The 23,823-nt window shown below is 42.9% G+C and overlaps 3 protein-coding genes across 3 annotated transcripts; 1 reads left to right on the top strand and 2 right to left on the bottom strand.

Annotated features, from left to right (window-relative positions):
- Positions 1–2,041: 2,041 nt before the first annotated feature.
- On the bottom strand, positions 2,042–2,461 carry LOC131288634 (uncharacterized). The gene is made up of 2 exons (XM_058317785.1): positions 2,367–2,461; positions 2,042–2,294 (listed from the first exon to the last, which is right to left on the bottom strand). The coding sequence occupies exons 1-2, from the start codon at positions 2,459–2,461 to the stop codon at positions 2,042–2,044; spliced, it is 348 nt and encodes a 115-aa protein (XP_058173768.1).
- Positions 2,462–4,053: 1,592 nt separating this feature from the next.
- Positions 4,054–5,826, top strand: LOC131289655 (uncharacterized). The gene has a single exon (XM_058318953.1). The coding sequence runs from the start codon at positions 4,054–4,056 to the stop codon at positions 5,824–5,826; it is 1,773 nt and encodes a 590-aa protein (XP_058174936.1).
- Positions 5,827–15,655: 9,829 nt separating this feature from the next.
- On the bottom strand, positions 15,656–23,741 carry LOC131289080 (DNA topoisomerase 1). Its single transcript, XM_058318279.1, has 8 exons — positions 23,244–23,741; positions 20,176–20,495; positions 18,919–20,098; positions 18,647–18,753; positions 16,506–17,635; positions 16,171–16,433; positions 15,900–16,042; positions 15,656–15,828 (listed from the first exon to the last, which is right to left on the bottom strand). The coding sequence occupies exons 1-8, from the start codon at positions 23,289–23,291 to the stop codon at positions 15,726–15,728; spliced, it is 3,294 nt and encodes a 1,097-aa protein (XP_058174262.1). The 5' UTR covers positions 23,292–23,741; the 3' UTR covers positions 15,656–15,725.
- Between the last annotated feature and the right edge of the window lie 82 nt (positions 23,742–23,823).

The following is a 23,823-nucleotide window of genomic DNA, read 5'->3' as shown; positions in this document are numbered from 1 at the left end:
GAAAGAGAGAGGGGAAGAAAGAGAGAGAATAAAAATCAGGTATCAGTGGCGTTCGGGATACATAAAAGAATAACGTGGCCATGGGGACAAACTGTCCAGCAGAGCAGCAGCGTTCCCAGACTAAAACTTAAACTCTACCCGATATATTCTATAAGCGGAAAAACGTTTACATTTGTTTAATGATTGTGTACTGTGCTTGCTTATTGTTTTCCTTTTTTTCCGTTTTGTGTCCTTAAACCTACGCGCTACCACTCGTATCATTAAAAAGGGGAGGGATAAACATAATTCGCTAATGCACGCAAAATTTAGCTAGACAAGGGACCTTCAAAAGGGCGATCAATGATACCATACGGTAGTGAATGAGGGTAAGGAAAATTCTGCTCATCTGGTAGCAATAATGCAATTCATCTTACCGAAACGTGTGACACGCTTCTACCGAGCCACGTTATGTTCCAAATGGTTAACTTTTTTTTTGTCATAAAATAGACTACATACAAACAATACTTTTTCTTGTGTCACTTCTAAAGGAATGAAAGAAAAGAATCCAAAATATAACGGAAGATTGAGTTATTAACGAGTGAAGGAATCATTATAATTGCCTTCCGGAAAAGATTCAGAGTTGAAAATGAAGCACCGAAGTAAATAGTAATATTTTATAATGCTCTCTGAAGCATTATCCAGGGAATTTGTATATTATGTTTTGACTTCACAACAATCTTACAAATGGAAAACCTAGTTCGAAAGATAAGGAACATAGAATGTGCCAAAGAAAGGCAATGCTTAAAAGTGTGTCTTTCTCTTCACGAATAAGCGTATGGTGGACATGAATAAGAAACATACAAATAAAAAAAATGGGTTTCGTATCTCACAGATGGTCGTTCAAAACAGGCACCTTACACACTTTTATCGCACAGAGCATGACATCGATCTATTCCAGATGATCAATATGTTTTTAACCAAGGAATTGAACCGTTTCCTGGCCCGTTCACACCACGAAACCGAAACAGGGGGAGTTTTCTGTAGCCAGATTAAATTAGAAACAAACATTAAATGCATGTCGATGGGTTTGTGCCTATGTTTCGAAGAAGTTAAGTTGTGTTTTATCGTTTGCCGTAATGAGGAATTGGAAAGCAAAAATGTTTTCAACACCAAAATACTGTGGACGAGGTACACACAAGAGAAAACACCAAGTTTATGTAAAATATTACCTTTTACGGTGGGGTATGCAGTATTAGCTTCGCGATGTGGTTGAGAATAGGCCCACGAAGGAATAATATAGCTTTGTTGCGACGCCATGGAACAGAGAAAGCTTAATATTCATATCAACGATTATGGTTTGAACATGCCGCTACTGTCGTATCGTTTCTGTTTGGTTGTTTTTCTTTCAAACCAGCAATATAAGCCACGCATATATAAATAAAGAGCAAAAAGTAATAAAGGTACAGTTCGGTTGCATATTAATTCTTGAATTATAAAATACAAGCAGCAAATAAAATATCTTTGACACATTCTACGCATTCTAAAAATACAAAAAAAATCGATTGGTCAAAAGTGAGTCAACGCGCAAAAGGGACTGTTTATTTACAGTCTAAAATAAAACCATTACGACCTAACGCATCGTAATCAGAAACGTTGTAGTTATTTAGATCCCATTGTTATCGGCCGAAATAAGTTAAATTCGATATTGTTTTGTTTTGCACTTTTGAGTTGCTATAGAATTAAATACGTTCATTATGACTTATTCTTCCAATTCCAGCCACGCAAGAAATGTGAAAGTGAATTGCACGGTTATCATGAGCCGAGCAATCAGTTGATTGATAGCGTCACCGTGCAAATCTTTCGTCATCTAGGTTGTGATTAAAACGTGGTCCCGTATTGCGATTGAACCGGTGAATCATTTTAACGATTACACATGCATCCCGGATTTTTGACGTTATTTTTGTAGTGACAAAATGAATCAGACTTTTCCATTGAAATTCAAACAGCAGTTTTGCAGTGTATTATAAAAACATTCTTAAATATCATAAAATACTAACGACATTTACTTGTCCTTCTTGCTATCAGTCTCACACTCGATTGCATCGTTCTCGCCTTTCTCCTCCAAACTCTGCATACTTTCTTTCTCCTCATAATCGCGATCATCTTCAACGGTTGATCGTTTTTCTTCGCCTGTGCTTCTATCCGCTTCGTCTCCGCCACGTACCGAAACACCCGATCGCAGCTCCACCCGTTCGTAGAGCCGACCCTGGTTCTTCTCCAGATAGCCCGGCAGCCAGAAGATGGCCTGGACAAGCCTGTAAGAGAAGAGAATATTTTTACCGTTTACCGAAGTCGTCGAAAATTGTTTCGATATTGAGTATGCCCACTTGAACAGCACCCAGCCGGAAAACACCAAACAGAGACACGTCCCGGATGTTTTCACCATGGCCACATAGTCCGGTACCACCTGTTGGTGCTTCATTTTCGTTTTTAAGTCCTGTCCTGTCTGCTATCGTGCGGAAAACGCTACTTTAAGTTGTTTAAAATACAACCAACGAACAATTCTACGGTTTGCACGTGGTTCTTTTCAGGCCAACGTTTCAATATTGATTGATCTTTGCTCGATTGACCGTCCCCAAATGGACCGCTGCCAGTGCGTGTCCGATGCCGAATGGGGGGACGTTTGTGTTGGCCCATCCATCACCATGACGATCCTGGTTCAAGGGATCAATCGAAAGACACGTGTTTCACTCGTCGGGAGCATTTATTTCCGGTAACATCAGCAGCGGGGGTTTTTATTTCATATTTGTTCTCCACTCCAGTTCTCCAATCTAAGTAGCCTTTCGATTTTTTAATCATACACGAGACTGTTTCAACGCATGCTATGCCGTGAATCATAACAAATAGGGGTTTTCAATAACAGATAACTTGCCGCTTTTCATTTTAATGCTGAAACCATTTTTTTTAAATTATCACAGTTTGTTTTGTAACAATAAATTAATATAACAAATCCACAAGCTACTCTTTTGGGTTCGTCAAATTTTGTTTCTCCACCCAACCAAAGCGCCCTAAAATAGAAGCAATGATTACAGAAGCAATCACATTAAATAATGAAAAATCGGTTTGTGCATAAAAACCTAAACTTTCAATTTCGGCGTAATCAGTGCGTAATCTTGAGTATCGAGAGGAAATATGTAAGGTGCCGCAAAAAATCACTGCTCTCAAATTTACTTTTTTATGCGATGCCTTCCAACTAATGTTAGTTCCCTGACATGGTCCCGCTTTACCTACGGCACGGTTGACACTTTTCCCCCCTCTCCCCGGGTGGTCCGATCATGGCGGTGCATCCGTTGCAGTTGCACGCAGCTTCAGATTGGAACGAAAGCGCACTCTACCGGCGCAGTAGCCCTGCAGAGACCACCAACCGAGGTGGTGGTCGGGTGAATGATTTGCGAGCGCTTGGCCAATCGATCAATTTATCGGCATCGTTTCGAAAAGAAAACCGCTCAACCCTTCCTGTGTATACCTACCCATTCGGTGGAAGGATACGCTTGATTGGTTTCGCTTTATTCCACCGACTTGGTGGACTGAAAACAACGACATAAACCCGATTGGCAATTTCCACCCTCTCACGAAAAAAGTTTGATAGTTAACAAAAACCAACCAACTCCCGTGCGAGCTGTTTCGCCCCTTCTCGGGTTTGCAATGCAAATCTGTTTCAGTTTGGTGACGATCGATGTTTCGGTTGGGTTTTTTTATTGTTCAACCCTTCAATCTTTCTTCTCCTGGGGGTCGATTATTCAACTGAAAATAAACGTCCGTGCAACCAAACTTGCACCAACGAGAAAGGGCACAGCAAGTAAGACACCATGGGTCTCACACTTATAAAATTGTATGTCCCACAAGCATACCAAAGTCAGTCGGTAAACGGCCTTCGAATGTTGAAGGCTGACGTGATCGTGTGCTTCCATATCCGTTCGTGAAAAATTAAGGAAAACTCAACACAAAACGATCCGTTCATACAAACGGAGAAAACCTACAGTGTAGCAGCCGGATCCCGTGCATTTCCCACAAATGGCGAGAACGGGTGCAAGTGGTACCCCGCCGTACGTGCAATCGGTTCGGTTTGTGTCCATATCGATGGTGCTAGCGGTGGCCAGTGCTTTGCTGCTGCCCGAGTTCGAGTACGAGAGTGTCCCGTTTCCGGCGGACGACATCGAACGGGACCTGCTGTTCGATGGGCGGTCGTGGAGTTTCCACGGGCACGATGTGATAGGGCCTGCTGAAGAAGGCGCCTTCTACCAGTCGGATGTGAACCTTGCGGCCCTGCGCCCGATATCACCCACCCCACCGTTTACGCTCGATCCTTCCTACATTTCGCCGGCCGAAGTGATACCGGCCCGGGCCAAGCGAGCTAATCGGATGGGGAAAAAACGTGCAACCAAGCAACGCAAAAGGGAACAACTGAAGGATCATAGCTATGAGGAGATGGACCGGGACGAGATGCTTGAAGACGACAACGGCGAGGAGGATGAGGAGGGAAAGGCACACTCGGGAGAGGTCGAGGAAAGTGAAGTTGGTGGCGATGTGGAGGACTACGCGGCACGGTATGAAAAATTCATCGCCCAACACTTTGATGACGTTGAGCGACGACGGGAGAAGTCGGCCCCTCAGCGGAAGGCACCGACGAGAGGTCGGGCGGAAAGCAAAGAGGATGGGCGTGCGGACGAGACAGACGGCAACGAAGAGGACGAGTCCGACGGTGACTACAAGTTCGATCGGTTCGATTACTCCTCGTCGGACGACTACGAGCGGATTAAGGCGGAATCGGAGGAGCAAAGTAGGCGGCTAGCGAAGGATCCCCGGAACTGCCGGACATACGAGAAAGATGGCATGGTATGCAGCGTGTGCCACGATCCGGCCAGCGACAGTGCGTCGGAGAGCTGCGCGTATGCCACCGAACCGCACCACCGGAAGTACGCCTACGTCAAGGAGCGCAACTACGACAGTAAGAAACCGGATGGTACTGGGGCAGCAGGAGGAAAGGCCGACCAGGAGCTAACGGAAGACGGGGACGACGGAGAGCACGAGCAGCTGGCAGAGTCACGCCCGGAGCGGCAGACATCCGATGAGGACACTACCCTTACCACCACCACCGCCGCCGTTCCACGGCGCAGGAAAGCCCATCCGATTCGTAAACCGATGCTACGGTCGAAACCACACCAATTGGCAACGAACGGGGGTGGCTACCGGTATCAGCCACCGGCCATTGACCTTCGCTCCAACCGGGCCAGCATGAAACTGCGTTCGGCCGTAACGGGCAGCGACGGAGAAAGCCAGACCGAGGACGATCCCAACATTTACGTCATGGACTACAACGATCAGGACGATGTGGCGCGCGTGCTGGCCGAGTTTAAGTCGCGCGATTGGTCCAAATGCCGTAAAGGTAAACGGACCGGAGGTGATGGTGGTGGGTTGACCTGCTACCAGTGCCAGGATGCGGCCGGTGTTAACCACGAGGAATGCATGTACGTTTCAGAGTCCCGCCAGGTCGCCACCGGGATTGCACTACCACCAACAGCCGACGAGGGCAAGCTGCGCAAGCGGAAAAAGGTCGTACCGTTACGCCGGAAGAATGGTTCAATGGTCGATTCCAGCGCACTCGAACCGACGCTTGACGGTAGCCCGACAAAGGAGAAGCAAACGGTTAAACGGACAGTTTCGTTCAGAAGCTTCGTGACTGGCTCGGGGACCGGACAAGAACGGCCGGCAGCATTTCCGCTGCCTGCGGACGCTAGCGAGCGGGTGATCCACTATGAACATCACATTTCTCATGAGGTACCATAGGCTGTGTCCGAAAGGGAAAAGGAATCAGCTTCCGATGTTCTCTGAAGTGGAGAAGAGAAACAGAATGGAAAATAAATTACATCGTTAGTAAACAAAGATAACATATTAATCTAATAACCGGCAAACTACATTCCGTCCACTGTTCATTCGTTTTCTCTGCTTGATTGTAATCTTAGCCACAATCAAAAACTTCTCGCTACTACAAAAAAAAAACACTTCTATACCAAATCAATCCGTTAACTTGGAAACGCACGGCAAGTAGGCCGCGTTCATCTTTGTGGCGTTCTATTGCATTGAAGTGGATGACATCTGCTCATTCGGTTACAAGTTGTTGCGGTGTAAAGGTCGCAGAGCGCTCTTGTTCTACATTCACCAGTTTTCGCTCCTAGATTGGAAACGTTTTGTCCATTATTTTCTGCCAATTAAACATTTATCACGTGGGAATGTCGGATAGTCAAGCGCAAAAAGACGAGCTTAGTGAAATGCAATCGAATGCAAATAGTGTTGAGGATTTTATAGGCAACACCATGAGCCAAGAAGTTGCTCATGACTTGCACCATCTCATGTTTGAAGATAAAAAAGCTTTGCTTACCGAATATGTACGGCAAACAATTAAAAGTTACCGGCAGCAGAACAATATTTTCATCTTAGAAACATCGCTGAAAAAAGTAATGCTCGAATCGGAGCAGGTTAAACAACATATGCAGAACGAACAACGATGCCGAGCGGATGTGCAAACTTTGTATGTATGAACTGTTCTTTTTCCTATTCGTGTATATAATTTGCCATTTTTGTAGAACGAAAGAACGCCAGGAACTGTCACGTAATTTAAACGCCAAGCAGGAGAAAATTGATACACTTGTGAAACAGATAGAAACGGTTCGTGCATACTTTAAAAATGAGGTCCGGACTAATCGACAGAAAATAGAAGATTTGAGCAAAGGCGTTTCAGTGATTGGAGAGAAAGGTAGACATTCACGTTTCTTGTTTAATTACCCATAGCATGTACTTATTTTAGATCTTCTGTTCTTTTTTTTAAAGCATCCGAGCAGGCGAATGAATTCCAGACACTTGCGGAACGCTGGAATGCATGTAGGATGGAGCTCGAAAAAAGAATCAAGCATTTGACGGAAGAAAAGAACGTACGATATGCCAGTCAAATTGAAATGGTGACAAAAATTGAAACATTGATAAAGGAACAGGAAATGTCTGCAATGACACTATCTGAGGAGCTGAAAGGAATACAACAGAAAAATGAGCGCGGTAAGCATGAGATTTCCGAAATTGACGAGACAATCACAAAGCTAGAACAAGCGGAAGATCAGACAACCGAAGAATTTAAGCAAACCAAGCTGAGTGGCGAACAACTTCTCAATAATTTCCGGGAAGAGTTGGAAGCCAAACAGGCGGAAAAAAATAAACTGCTTGATGAGAAAGCACAAGCATGCGATGAAATTCGTCAACTGCGTGAAAATCTAACAGAATTGAAAAATAGGAAGCATGCCGCACTGGAAAATCTGAACAAAACCGAAGAATCTATTACCCACAAGGGAGAGGAATTGAAAAAACTGCTTGCATTGGAGGAAGACCTCAAAGAGCAAACAAAGTCGAAGTCAAAGTTTCCCAACATAATGAAGCCAGGAGTAAAAACCCACATAATGAAGCCTCCACCTACATCATTAAGTACAAACAAGAATGCAACTAGAAGTCAGGAAAGCGATTCCATGAGCATAGTAAGTTTTATGACCGTTCATTTTTCTGTTGGGTATTTTTCAATTAATGTTGTATGCCACATTACTATTTTACGTTTTAGCTATCATATCATCATGACAACCGTGTTAGGTACATAGAGAGTTCCAACTCCAGATTTGATACCACAAGCGAAATGGATGCTGCTAATTAGGAGTTCTTTTTTCCAATTTGATTCCTCTGCAATCCAAAGCTATCTGTTTAACTATTGTATAAACACATATCTGTTTCATTACATTACCTATTACCTTATACTCCTAAACACTGTTTCATTACATTACCTATTACCTAATACTCCTAAACACGCACACTAAATATGAGTTGAATTTTAAATAAACATGTTCTAAATTTCTACAAACTATTGAATTACTTTATTGTTGACCTTCAGCGATTGTTTAATTCTTTCGTATGGCTGATGTTGTCTAAATCAAATCATTATGTTTACACAAATTTTATGGTTAAATTGTAAAAAAAAACTATAAAAAGTGTTTTTATTTGGCATTCGGTTTTACATATGCTATTTCGGTCTTCGGTCGGTCGGTTAGTGGCCTTTTCATCAATGCCTCGTTCAAAAGTTTCTGCAATTCAGTTATACGAGCTTCCAGTTCAGAGTTCGTATCCATTAATTTCGCTTTCTGTGCTTCGAGAGTCTCTTTCTCATCATTTAGGTGAGTTACAGTTGCTTTCAATGTGCAGATTCTGTTTTCACAATCTTTAATCTTTGCTTCATAGCGTTGCTTTAAAAATGTTTCGTTTTTGTGTAATTCATCTTCTAAACCAGTTAGCACATGCTGGCAACCTTCAGACAATTTTCTAGCCATTTCATCTAAATTTCTGATTTCCGATTGCATTTCACAGTAAATCTTTTTCTGATTCACTATTGCTTCCAGAACTTGATTATCTTCCGTGCTCATTTGCTGCAGTTGCTCTATAGTTATCGTTAGTTCGGACATTCTTTTTTCGATGCACTTTTCGTATTTTGCAATCGATGTATTACGATCCAAATATAGCAGCCTATTTTCCTCTAACAGCTTGTTGTTTTTCTTTTCCAACTCAGCCTTTGTAGCTTCGAGATTTTCTACAGTAGTACCGATTGTTTGGGCAAGTTGGATTCCTTCGCGAGCCAATTGGTTTGCGCTTAAAACAAATTAAGAAAAAGTACTCATTTCATTACACTTCCCTACTTGAAGATTTAGACCACTTACGTGCTCGATTCCATTTTTCCTTGGCTATTCTCTGTATAACGTTCTACTGGGTAATGTGAAATTTCTTTGCTTCAAAACATTAGAGACGAATAAGTTACAACATTTTTGTGCCACTAAAAATAATTGCTCAGATTCGACCAGAACCTTCTGACCGCGAGACTCCAACGATCTGTCAAATATTTCGTGGCGTTACCTTAGCAACGGTGAGGCAAGTCGGCATCGTTCTGCTTTGTGTGACGTATGTCATTGAATTGAATGAGATCTGCTCATTTGAATTCAATTCATCGAAGCGGAAAGGTGACGTTGTTGCAGATTCATAAGTGTTCGTTCGATTTTACAGCAACTAAAAACTATTAGCTCATCGAAATGTCGGATAAACCAATGCAAAGTGACGAAAGCAATGAAAGCCAAACTAGTGCCGGCTGTGCAGAACCGGTGAGGAACTGCATCTTGGAGCACGAATCTGTTCAACAGATAAGGCATCTGATATCACTAGAAAAATCAACTGTGTTTGTCGAACTTGTACGTGTTGCGTCTAAAAATATCCAGCAGCATAAGTATATCGAATCCCTCGAAAAGGCGCTCGAAAAATCGATCGAAGAAATGGTGGCTATAAAGCAACTTCTTCTAAGCGACGAAGAATACCAATCTGCTGTGGAAACTTTGTATGTTGTCCAATGTTTCTGTTTTTTTTTGTAAGTTACTCATACACAGCGGAATCGTGAAACGCAATCTCTTTGTTTTTATCCTCTACAGAAAACATCAAAGACAGAAGCTTGCACACAAATTCGAAGCCGAACATCAGAAAATCGATTCGTTTGTAAAACAGATTGAACAGGCTCAATTGCAGGAAAAAAATGAGGTTAGAATCAATCGAGTGACAATGGAAAAATTAAACAAACACATTGCTGCGATGGGAGGGAAAGGTAACGATGTGTAGTTTTTTGACGTTCACCTGAACTTTGGAATGTACTTTTTCCGTACTTTTATCTTTCAGCATCCAAGCAGGCAAATGAATACAGTGCACTACTAAAATGCTGTACTTCATGTAAGCCAGAACTTACTGGAAATATCGAAGAACTGGAAAAGGAAATCGAAACCTCATCTGCTGCCATAAATGAGTCGACATCTAAGTATGAAATGTTGAAAAAGGAATATGCATCGAAAAACATAAAACTTTCTGACGACGTGGCACAAATGCAGTACGAAAATGAGCAAATGAAGCGTACTATTTCCGAAAAGCATGAGACCATCTCAAAATTGAAATTCTTGCAAGAAAAAGCTGCGGAAGATTTAAAACAAATCAAGTTGAAAAACGAACAAAATATGAATAATTTTAAACAAGAACTGGTCGACGTAGAGCAAGAATCAAAGAAATTGAGTGACGAAAATCAACATGCTTGTGATGCAATTAGAATACTAAAAGAAAGTATTCAAAACGAGGAAAATGAAATTCGTGCTCTGCAAGAAAAAACGAGCAGTGTAGAAAAGAATGTAGCTAAATTGGATGAGGACATAAAGACAGCCAAAATTCGAATCAACAGCATGGAGGAACAACTTAAAAAACTGAAAAAAGAATCTTCAACTACCGGTATCACGATAACACCAGCTCCAAAAAGACTGCAGTTCGCTACGGTTCGACCACTTCAAACGAAAAAAACATACCATTCGAGTGCCATTCCGACACTAGACCGGGAGAGCGATTCTATCAGCATAGTAAGTTTTGTCTATGTAAACAATATTATGCCTTTTTTAGCAAATTTTTTTTATTTAATACATTATTTAATTATATACTTCATTCTTTTTTGCATTTTAGGTGTCATTCCACCACGACAATCGCGTTAGATACGTAGAGAGTTTCAATTCTAGATTCGACACCGCAGAGGACATGGATGATAATTAACTGCCGTCACCTTTTTACCTTTTTCATTTTTACCCTGTAATCTAAATCTTTAAAAACTTGTTTTTAAAATTAAAACATCAATTATACATTACTATAGCGCTCTGGATTGAATTTTCAATAAACATGAAATTACTTTTTGGCAAACCTGAAACTTTTCAATTATTCTTTAATTTTTTATTCATATACATACATTCACATAAATTTCCTGTTATGTATTGTGTGCTTCATTTCCAATTGTGGACACTAGGTAAAAGATTTTTTTGGTGTCTTTTTTAGTGTATGTAGGTAAATCTGTTTAAAAATTGGTCAACTTATAGAATCGACCTTTTCACTGCTCCACCGTGAGTTTTGCCACTAAGTAAGGTGGCGCTGGTCCAGCCTGAGTCGTTGCCTAGCAACGATACGGCAAGTAGGCGTCGTTTTTCTTGTGTGGTTCTCACTCCGGTTCAAGTCGTCGAGGTGAAAAGGTGTGCTTATTGGACGTTGTTACAATTTCATAAGTGTTCGTTCGATTTTACAGCAACTAAAACTATTAGGTCGTAAAAATGTCGGATAAACCAACGCAAAGTGACGAATGTAATGGAAGCCATCCTAGCGCTGGCTGCGCCGAGCAGGTGAAGATATTTGAACATGAAGTGCAACAGATAAAACGTCTCAAGACAAAAAACCGATGGACAGTACTAACCGAGCTTATTTTGCTGAAACATAGAAATTTTCAACAGCAGCTACATATTGATAACCTAGCAAATAACCTCAAAAAAACGACCGATGAAAAGGAGTCTATACAACACCTTCTTCTAAGCAAAGACCAACACCAACCAACTTTAGAAACCATGTATGAAAACTTGTAAGTTTATCATAGTTACCATATTGTAAGTAGTAGATTATAGTTTTTATCCTTTACAGAAACCTGCAAAGTGAGGCGCTTGCACTGCAATTAGAAGCCAAAATTCAAAAAATTGCAATGTATGTTGAAGAGATCGGATTGCTACGTTTAAAAGAAAGAAACGACGTAATAACGGATCAAGTAAATCTGGGAGACATTAAAAAACGTTTTACCGCGTTGGAAGATAAAGGTAGGCCAAGTGTAGTATGAAGGTAAACTGAGAACGTACTTACTACTTCGTACTATCATCTTTCAGCACTGCAGCAAACGAATGAGTACCGTACACTGTTAAACAACATCCAAAAGTTAAAACGATGTATTACAGAACTGGAGAAGGAAATTGAAGCCCTATCTGGTGATGTAATTAAATTGGCCACTGAGTATGCATCATTGAAAACGGAGCGTCAATTGAACAAATCGAAACTATCCGATGATCTGGTGGAAAAATTGGTCGAATCTAAGCAAACGAAGTGTATTATTTCCGATAAGCATGAGACCATCTCAAAACTGAAATTCCTCCAAGAAAACGCTGCGGAAGATTTAAAACAAATCAAGTTGAAAAACGAGCCAAATATGAATAATTTGAGGAAAGAGCTGGTCGATGTAGAGCAAGAAACAAAGAAATTGATTGACGAAAAACACCATGCTTGTGATGCAATTAGAATACTAAAAGAAAGTATTCAAATCGAAGAAAATGAAATTCGTGCTCTGCAAGAAAAAACGAGCATTGTAGAAAATAATGCAGCTAAGTTGGATGAGGACATAAAGACAGCCAAAATTCGAATCAACAGCATGGAGGAACAACATAAAAAACTGAAAAAAGAATCTACAACTATCGGAATCACGATAACACCAGCTCCAAAAAGATTACAATTTACTCCTTCGAAAAAATTAAAATTTGTCTCCACTTAGGTTTTAAAATCAGAACAGAATAGCGTTTTCGATATAGTTGAACGAATTTACTAAATGTAGCAATATTTACCTGTAGATATAACTAGGTAAATGTGGTTTTAATTTGCTTCCAAAGACATGATAATTTAAAATTTTGCAATAAACGTGTAAAAAATCTGGCAAAACATTGAACTACTGCATTTTTTTTTCTCAGCAATAACTCACCAACGACGAAAAAGCTTGTCAGTTTGAAAATATTATCCAATACCTCGTGCTTAATAAAAGATTCAAAGGATGTAGCTTTAACCTCTTATTTCGTAACTTCCGCTTACGCTGATAGCTTTTAATCAGAAGGCAGGTGAATTTTTCCACCCACGTCACCCAGACTAAAGATATAATCATCACGTTTGAAATATTATAAATTATTATTTAAAATCTAACTTAAGAATATAACATAAAAACTGAAGTAAAACAAAAACATTTCTTTCGAGCACGTCCGGAATAAAAATTTGCCATCAACAGAACGTTTTCATTTAATGTCGTTTATTTTAATCTTTTTTTTCTCTTAGAATCATTTACTCATTCTTCTCAGCCCTTTTCGCACTTCTCTCTCCATCAATATGTTTGCCTAAATTGATTTTCATGTTTAATTCTCCCTCCCCGCATCACCTATATCTTCTGCTTACGTTGCTAATGGTTGGTTGCGTCTGCCCACCTTTCGATACCTCGGGGAGTGTGTGTTGTGTTTTGTTTTGTCACTCTGTAGTGTTTCAAATATTCTAACCACCAAAACACACAACCCTTATGTTCCGTAATCGGTGTTGTTAATGAATTTTCCTTTCCTCGATTCCCAAGCCTCCGAGCTCGAGTTCAGTTCTTCCGTAAACTTCCGTTCACTTCATGTTCTCACGCTCACGGCCGTCTTTAAAACGCTGCTCTTATATCGCGCGTGGCTAGCGGTTTTCAATTGTGCCGCAATAATTTACCCTCGTGGAGCAGTTATATTTATCATATTGTTTTTCTTAACACTATTTTTTTTCCATAGAGGAACAAAGGACGATGAGGACGTGGCTCCTTCCCATCGATAAATCCATCTGTATATCCCAGCAGACGATCACTAAAGGGATAGTTCGGATGGTGTCTGAAATCCCTCCGAGTGCATCACAGGAAAGCCAAAAGCCCCATATTTCGGTGGAAACGATGACATCCCACTACCACCGTTGTTCATCGCTATCAGTTTCTATGTTTGTCTCCTAAACTCATTACTGTTTGTGTTTCTGTTAGTTTGTTTTAATATTTACCTTTCGCTTTTGGCTTTCCTTCCTACGATAAGTAACTGTTTTACATTCTTACCATCGTTCACCTTGAAGCCTAATTGATGGAATATTTTCTCTTCGGCTGCTTTTCCTGCTTCCTCTTCAGTTGCACACTACGTATCACTCCTTACGCACCGGTTCCATCATCGGCATTTCCGGCGCTGCTGTTGGTGTGGTTAGCTTTTTTTTCCTGATATTGCAACCACCGGACCACGCACAAACCAGATCGTACATCCTTAATAGACCCCAGTCTGTCTGTCTGTTCATTATATTTGCGTGTGTTTCCGTTGTTCGATTACTTGATAATTGTTGTTATTTTTTTTTCCTTTTATATACTTTCATATATTCTGAGTTATTATATCCTACCAAAGTATTTTACAATCGTTTCTATGTTTGTGTGTTTTGAGTGTAATTGTAGCATCAATTTGCCTTTCCAAAACGAATACCGCATCGATCCTTAACCCTACAATGCTTACTTAAAACGCAATCATTATGCAACCGCTTACAAAACCAAATAATTAATCGGCCTACCGATCGACGCACGTTTCCTGTGCTAAATGTGGCCAGGGGGACAGGGCCGGGTGCCACACAACACACCACACACGTTTCGCGTTTGGTATCGGGGGTTGACGAAAATTGGCTAGAAAATTGAAGTGCACATTGAAGACGCACACATTGGCATACATCCACAGGCTTCAGAGCGTTGCCCTTGCAAGCTGTTGCAGACATTATATTACTGGACCCATCCGTATCTCATGTGCTTGGAACAAAACAAAGACGGACATGGAATCATGGTACAACCTAACTTAAACCCCTCCCGAGAAACCTGATTGTACACGATGTTGTAATTTGTCTAGCAAGATGTTTTCGTAAGTTAAAAGAGTCATACGGGATTCTCCGTATGCCGCCGGCAGTCGGGATCAATTGGATTGGGCAGCAAACCACAGTGGACACTGTGCCAACGCAAAACCCGAAGAATACATAAAAGTAAAAACAAAATTTTAAAATTACAATTTGCGTACAGTTTGTAGGGTGCTTGCTTTTGTGTCCGTGTGTTTCATAGTGTCTCCTTCCTATGGTTTCCCCCTAAATCTTCATTTACAACACGTGGAAGGATCCCTACCACCCTGAAGCAGTTGATTATAAACGATAGTCGAGCATTTTGATTGATGGAATTTCGCTAAAATAAATAAAATATTCTCTGTCACTCGATCTCACTCCCCGTTGCGTGGATTTCCACTAATCGTCCGGTTTCTTTCTTATTGCCTGGCTATTTTTCCTAGAACAACAAAAAAGAAGTAAGCAGAACTTTACAAACGTTCTCGTTTTTTTCTTGTTTCACTACTCTATATACCTCGCTCATATCTGTAGGTACATTCATCTAGTTATTCGTTTATACTTTCTTACACGTTATAAAACTAGTCCCTATTGTTATTAACGCAATAAAGTACGCCCTTGGACGTACATATTATTGATAATCGGCCCACATCATGCTCTATATTGTGTGTGAGTGTATGTGTGTCCCGATGGCTTTCGGAAGCATTTTACATTTTAATTCGTATTCGAAGGATATCCAATGCTTCCTAACCAATGCTGATAAAAGCACACGACATTGTCTTTACCAGATGTTGCACAATGGTGAATATAAGCGGGGAAGAGAAACAGCAATGTTGGTGGACGGTTGTCACAAACACATTGCCTCCGCGAGGTTGAGACCCGGTATCGACCGTCCACTCTCGTCACACGCGTAGTATCGTGCAAAAGTGATTTTCTAAATGTTCACAGATGACGGGGTACGCCGAAAAGTATTTCCGTATATAGGAAAAGGATATAATTTGTTTGACGCAGCCGTTTCCTATTGTTTTTCTCTCTCTCTCTCTCTCTCTGCATTTCTGATCAGATGAATGCAAAATGATACCAACGGTATTCCCGGGTATTCTAGAAGCCTTTTAAAACACATAGTTCTCATCGGCCATATCGATCGCCCAACGGAACTTATCGCGCTGAGTTTTGTTGAAAATTTTCTCGATCGGTACACCAAACTTTTTACACCTGAAAATGGAAATCATCGATTGTTTAATCGCGGAGTTCATCCCGATGCAACATACGCGAGAGCGTCTTACCATGCGACAGAAATACGAGGATCCAAGTAGTTCAGCTTCGAAGTGCCGAGCGCGATCGTCTTGTTCTCATCCTTGTCCGTCTCCATTAGCTCGAGCTTCTTCAGTTGCTCCATTAAACGCTCAAGTTGCTTGGTTTTCTTATCCTTTGCGGTGGCATCACGAACATTGCTCTTATTGAGATCCTAACACATACAATAAAGTAGGACACATTTGAATGACACATTCAAACAACATCGCCAAACACTACGGTTAAACACAGCGTAGCAGCAACGAATCCCCTCACCTTAAGCTCTTGCTGACATTGCTCCACCTGCTCGCGCTTGAGACGAATTTTTTCCTTCAGATTGCCCATACTTTTCTCGTGCGTTTTCGGGACGGCCCGCTGATGGTTGCAGAGAATAGCCACAGCGCGATTGGCACGGTTGTAGGCCAGCAATTTCTCCGGCACCGTCATATTGGGATCCGTCAGCTCCTCCAATTGCTTTTGCAGCGTAAAGGAGGCATTGAAAGTACGGAACACTTTCGCGGTTAATCCTATAAACATAGAAACATGGTTAGCGTATCCAAGTGGGCTGTTGATTTGCATTATTCGCTTTTCCCACTTACCTTCCATAAGGTTTTTCAAATATTCATTCAACACCGATGTGTTTAGGCGATCAAACAGGTCGTCGCCTGTCTTTTTGTTCTCCTTGAACAACTCTAAATTTTTGAAGACCCGCTTTTCCACCGCCACCTCGTTGTAGTAGCGGATCGAATCCTTACCGAGGAAATCAAAGACGACCACGTTTTCTTTGCCGTTCAACTCCTTACACAACTGAATGTGCTCGACACGCAGCGAACAGCAACCAACCGTATCGGCCTGATCTTCGTCTTTTTCGTTTCCCGCTCTCAGCGCCAGCTTGTCGATGAAGTACATGGCCACAGCACGTTGTCGGATGCGCATCTCCTTGCTCTTCCATTCCTCGCGATACGTGTTACGAATTTGATCGATGTGCTTCAACAAGGAACGGGCCGTCTCATATTTTTGCCAATCCTTTTCACCCTTCAGCTTCGAGCTCGGGTTCAGCATGACGTACTTCACCTGCCCCTGAACGTTTTCAACCCAGGAGGCCAACCATGACACGCCGTTATCGTGTCGCACCTCCTTCCACCTGTGACCGGCCGGTGGAACCGGCACTTTGCTGTCTTTCGAGCAATTGATGATGACATCCTCCGGCATTACGCGTCGCTTCACCAGGCCCATCTTCGGATGCTCACCGCGACCACGGAACAGACCCGGCGGTTCAATCTTGAAGTTTCCGATCTTCTCCTTGTGCCCATCGATCACACAGATGCCGTACTCCTTCATCATTTTATCGTTTGCCGCCTTCAGCTCGGCCTTTTGCTCCTTCGTACGATTGCGGTTCTGTTCGGCAACCATCGCAAAGTGTGACGCCATGGAGCGGAAATTGCATTGTCCCAGATCCTTAATTATTTCCCGCTCGGATTGTGTCATCGTTTTGCGCCAATCCTTGAAGAAGTTTTCGTTGAAAGCCTTCTTGGAAGTGTAATCATGGTCCAACATCCGCGCGTAGAAGCCAGCCACCTCCTCGGCACCCTCCGAGAGTCGCATCTTTTTGCCGGCGTACTCGAACGTAACGCTCGGGGGCAGTGGTTCGTAGGCCGGTGCAAAGACTGGTCCTTTGTGCTCCAGGTAGGTCCACTTGGAACCATCTTCACGTTTCTCCTCCTCCCACCTGGGAAATAATGTGACGTAATAGGAAAAGAAATAGGTTTTAGCCCCCGCGCGTAGCTGATTGATGCACACACAATCACACCGGTTAGATGGAGAAGACAGCAACGGGCGCTTTTTAACCCGCTGACGATGTAATATTCCAGAATTAAAGGCACGTTGATCGAGCACTATCAGACTACCACCGGCTACACGTGCCCTTAGCCAACTTCGATGCTGCACTAGCTTGGTTCTCGAGCGGTACACCGCACCTAATCCATGGCGACACATAAAACTCCATGGAATCAGCGAACGCAAAGTGGCCAACATCCAATCATTCAACACGACTTGGTGTAAATATTTTGCGTTTTACAACTTTCAATCGCTCTTTCCAAAGCGAAGTGGTAACAGCGACCTGTCAAAATATTGACAGGAAAAAAGTATTTCTTCCGCTCACAGCGCCAATATGCATAAGGTGGACATTTTGAGAACTACTTGCGGATAGCCAACCATTGTACATACACCTCATGTGACAAGAGCAGAACACCCATGCGTTAAAACATGAAAAACTATTAACCTTTACGAACACCGGTCAAAAGTTGAAGAAATTAATTTGAAAAATTATACAACACTTCACAACCCTTTCTTCGTATACAAAGTAAGCATTAGCTTGCCTATTGCACCTTCAAAACTGAACTGCAAGCGCCATTACTTTCGTTGCACGTCCAACGAAGTGATCTACTCGTCCGACATGCCACAATATTTTTTCCTCACCCGTTATATCTGCACCGGCGCTAGGAAAACAAAAACCCAATGCTCTCCAGCGAATGCCATACAAACGTTCACGTACAGTGCGCACGCTCCGCTCACAGACACCGGTTGTTTTTCTTTTCTTCTTTTTTTTACCGGCCCGGTGTTTTCAAAACAATTCCCGTGCGTTTTCCATGCGCACTGCTCCAACGTAACAGCTATCAGCGGCCGGAGGGTAAAACCTTCGCGGCAAAAGTGCATCTACGTTTTTTAAACGACGACTTACCATTTCCACACTTCCTGCTCTTCCTCTTCCTCTTTCTTCTTCTGGCGACCACCTTTTGTTCGGGTTGTTTCGGTTTTAACCTCCGTCTTGAGAGCTCCCTTTGTGGGCTGATTTGTGGGCATAGCGAGCAAAACATAGAAAAAAAAAAGAAAAAAAACAGAATTACCATTAGCGTTCGCACACCAGCTATTCAGTTCTTCGCTGATAGCACAACAAAACTCTCTATAAGCTGTTTCGCTTATAAAGATGCCTACATTGCAAAGGATAGGTACCTTGGGTGCCTCGTGCACTGGCTCCTTCTTTACTTTTGACTTCTTCGTCTTCTTGCTGCCGTAGTCTCCGTCGTCATCGTTGTCCTCGCCAGACTCATACGATCTTTTTTTATTCTTCTTCTTTTCTTTTTTTTCTGTTTTTATCTTCTTCTTCTTGCTTGAGCCCTCCTCGTACGCCTCATCGGAATCTTTCTTCTTACGCTTCGACAATGGAATCTCGTCCTCGGAATCTTCCTCTTGTTTGATCTGCGTCTCATAAGGTTCTGCCTTGATATCGAGAGGCTCGTGTTTGATCTGGATCTGGTTCATCGATGCCTGATACTGCTCGTGCTGTTGTTGCATTCCACCGAAGTAACCGCCCTGATTTTGATAATGTTGCGCCTGTTGTTGTTGTTGATGGTTGAAGTGTCCATTCTCATTACCAGAGCCTTCATTGTCACCGCTTTCGGCATCCCCTTCGTCATCATCCTCGTCCTGATACTCGCCATCCTGATTCGACTGATTGTGATCCACCGGTTCATTCTTTTGCGGGAATGGGGTCTCATCCGCGCGAAACTGGGACATAGAGTAGTCACACGAGCTGGCTTGCGAAATATCCAGCGGATCGCGCTCTTTTGCTGCCCGGTTGTTAGCAGTGGCATCACCGGGCGCCACCAGATGGCCTTCGCCATTGAGGAAACCTGGGGGAGCGGCATCCGTTTCCCCCTTTATCTTCACCTCACCAGGCACAGAGGAGGCAGCATTGTCGCGTTGTTCCTTTCCATCCCGCCGGTCCTTGTGCTTCGAGGAAGATGACGATGATGATTTTTCTTTGTCCCGCTTCGAGCTGCTACTGCTGGAATGTTTGTCCCGGCCGGACGACGAGCTGCTGGTCTTGTGCTTTTCGCGGTCCTTATCCTTGTTGCTCGACGAAGACGAGGACGATTTGTGCTTATCCTTGTCGCTACTGGATTTGCTCTTATCACGATCCTTCTTGTCGCGATCGCTACGATCCTTGCCATCTTCGCGACTCCGATGCTTGCTGTCCTTGTCCCGGTCCTTATCCTTCGAACGATCCTTGTCCTTGTCACTTTTGGAGCTTTTGTGCGACGAAGAGCTGCTGTGGTGAGTTTTTTCCTTGTCTTTATTGCCGCTGCTTCCGCTGGAACTTTGCTTGTCCTTATCACTGCGCTCCTTGTCCCTAAAATATAAAAGACGTCAAATATCCGTGAAACAATTGCGAACAATCAATCAACAAAAGACAAGGCATAATCTTACTTGGACGATCCACCGCTACCACTCTTGGATGACGAGGAATGACTTCCGCCGGTGCCACTGCTACTCTTATGCTTATCCCGATCCTTGTCGCGGCTTTTGTCCTTCTCCCGCTCGCGGTCCTTATCGCGGCCTTTGTCCTTTTCGCGATTTTTGTCCTTATCCGAGCGATGATGGTCCCGATCCTTGTCTCGGTGTTTGTCTTTGCTCGAACTCTTGTGGCTGCTCTTCTGCCGCTCACCGTTCTCACCACCACTGCCCGCGTGCCCGTTGCTCACTCCGTTCGGCCGATCAGCTGTTCCGTTCATTTGCTTCAATGAATCCTGTAACGACACAACCACAAACCGTCACCGCGACATTAGTCAAAGAACGATCAACAACCAACAACAAACATCCCAAAAAGAACCGAAACGACTTTTGCCCACTGACATACGGGATTGAGAAGTTTAAAAATAAGTTATTTCTGTAGGGCCTCCGGTACACTCTCCCACCCAACAATACGGCCAAACCGCGGAAAGCGTGTGCGTTTTCGATCGCCGTGCTGTGGCTTTTTTTTGTCTCGAGCAACGTAAGTGAAAGTTGATCTATAAAATGAACTGCCGGATTGCGAAAATATGTCAGATTCGTGGTTCAATCCTCACCTACCGAATATTGCTCGATCCATTCGGCAACAAGTGAAGGAGTGTCAGCTCATGTTTAAAAGGTTATTATCAAGACCAGAACCGTATGTATGTATTACCGTGGATGACTACCACACCGTCGTGGAGTTGATAGATAACCTTCCCTCGCGGGCAGCGACTTAGCAGGGCCTACTACCATACGCCAGAGAGAACGTTGCACCGTCGTACGCTGCGCTAGACAAGGCGGAAGCCTTAGCTGTGAGCGTGAATTTTTCGTACGCGATCGCGAAGCCCTGATGTCCGGCGATGGTTTTGGGGTTCCGGCTTGTTCGGCTCCAATAAACACACAGAGCCCCCTTCTGTGCGTACGTTCGACTTTAACACGTGCTAACAATGTGGTTACCATGAGGTCGCCGATTTCCGCCGAGTTATATGGCAGGGTTTAGAAATGGATTTAAAAAGGCTTGTTCAGTAGTTCGCGATAGTCATTTACCATCAACAACGCCTACTTCGTACACACGCACCTTGAACCGACGAGGTTTTGGGGGAGCAGTACATCGGAATAACACACATGTCCTACGTTCATGCAACAGCTGATTCTTCCACGCGATACTTGCAATGTGGAGGGTGACAAATGTGAAGCAGTGTGGTTCGGAGCAAGGGAGATTGGAAGCATCGGTGTTCACATTTGATAGTTTTTGGTCTATGAATGACCGAGAGTAGCAGGTTAAAGCAGGCAGTTGTAGATGACAATTTGTTAAAGGGACCGGTGGGGTTCGACTCTTAAGTTTATTTTCGACCGGACCATTGGCCAAGAGTCATCTCACGCCACGTGGTAAGTAAGAAGCAGAAATTAAATTATTTAATTTCAAAATCAAAAATAACACTTCAATTCGATGCTTTTCTAGATCTCCGTTACACGTGTTGAAAGTAAACATAAATTATTAAAAACCACATGTATGCATGCATACCTCAATGATACTCACACAATCAGCAGTGTCAAATAACGAAAGTGTATATTTTGTTGAGAAATTTAAATCAACTTAAGTTTTAAGAATATAATTTATAAAATGTTATCTCAGATAAGTTAAAACAACAGCTTCATTTCATGCAGTATTTTCTTTCGTTTCGACCTAAGAAAGATGGACACACCAAAGGCAGTTTCTTCCTCCGAAGTAGGTCATATAGAGCTGCTACTTTCATCTGGTGGAACATTCTCTTCTACACCGAGTATGTACTTCATGCCGACGACGATTCACAGCCAAGGACATAAACGAATCGCGTTTTGCGTTCATTGAATGTTTGATAAATTTGTGTTACACCGCGGGACCGGTATCAAATAAACCCACATTCGAATGCACAAATGGTGCCATGCAGGGGCAAACACTATTTCGGTCGATAATAAATATTACATTTTGGGGTAACTTCAACACCATCAGTCCTGACAACACTATTCATAAGAATCAGCATACGTGGTTTATTAAAAGATTCACGTTAACGTTAGCGGGAGACGTTAAACATTGGTAAAATAGAACACACGAAAATATTTTGTCGAACAACTAACGGTGAAGGAAGAAATAATTCCTTCGAAAAACATTTATATGTATATCGTATATTACGTCGTTGTACAGCCTGTGCAATTGTGCGACGCATTAGTCGAAAAATAACAGCATCAAGAACACATCAAGTCAGAGCATCTTCTCTCGACACCGAACACACCACCATGCCTGAACAGCATGAGGGGTTGAAAAATTTTCTAAGTCCCCGAAAAAGTTGGGACTTAGTCGCAAAAAGGCGAAAAAATCAACCATCGATCAGATGATTGCATTTTGTCTGAAACGAATTTTGCACCATGTTTCATCGCGCTACGACAAACGGTGGCGGAGATATTCAATCTCGAAATTTTCAACATCACCGTCCGCTGCACAAAGTACGACGTGGGACTTAGTCTCCGGACGCCATTTTTCTCGTTCGTTCGTTTGTACTGCTCGCTCGCCACCAGCCACACTTGGACGAAATGCACGACAACCGAACATTTCACTGGCGGGCGGCTTCGAGAGGAAAGATGAAGACGTGGATGAGTGAAGAAAAAGGAAATTTTACATTTTAACGAAGAATGTATGGCCTTGTTCACGGGCTGCCATAGCAAAAGTAATTTATTCTCGGAGCTAAACTTTATCTTAGACGAAATCCTCGTATCAGTCGCCTTTGCGCTAAGATACGTGGGGTTCCTTTGTTTTGTGGAGAAAATAGGGAATTATGAATCAATCTAGTAAAAACGCTGGCCAATGTTACGAAGGATAATTGTTGTTGGGAAAAAGAGGTTCGGTGATCAGCCGCAAGAGAAAACTTCGAGAACATTTTCAACCTGCCGTGCACCGACCAATGCATCCGCTCGAACACGGTTCGCCATTCGGCAGATAGGTCTCGTTTTATTATCTGAACACTTACCGCTGGCTGTGGATGACCCGCTGGGGGAATGGCCGTTTCCACGCTCATGGTGCCACAATTTTAACTTCACTTCCACGACACCGGACACACGGCAACGACTGTGCGAAAACGACGACGACGACGACGATGATGTACGGAAGAGAGCACAAGTCCGTCGTCAGTTCGCACTTTCAGCAAAGCCCGTCCGAGCACAAGACCCGAGCTGCGAAAAATTTTCTAAGTCCCAGAGTATACAGCACCTAGTTCGAGTCACTGTCACGCACACTAGTGCGCCGCATCACACACAGAACACCACTGCTTCCTCATACCTCCGGAGGGCCGACAGGAAAGTCACGTTTTCGGCGATTATTTGTAAATTGTCCAGTCGCAAAAAACTGTACGATTTTTGTGAAAGGTTTTCTTTACCAAAAGAGACACTTTAAAGGGCACGCAAGAAGGTAAAAACGCACTAAAATCGACTTTCAACGAACCACGATGACGACGTTGCCACTGACAGGAAGGAGCGAACGGTCTGCCACTCCAAGCTGAACGTCAGCGACTGTCGAAGCAGTCAAATGCGTTTATAGTGCAAGGTTCACGT

Source organism: Anopheles ziemanni, chromosome 3 (assembly GCF_943734765.1).
Source record: "Anopheles ziemanni chromosome 3, idAnoZiCoDA_A2_x.2, whole genome shotgun sequence".
In the NCBI taxonomy this organism is placed as follows: Eukaryota; Metazoa; Arthropoda; class Insecta; order Diptera; family Culicidae; genus Anopheles; species Anopheles ziemanni.
Note: the sequence above shows the minus strand (reverse complement) of the source record. Positions and strands in the feature narration are given on the sequence as shown.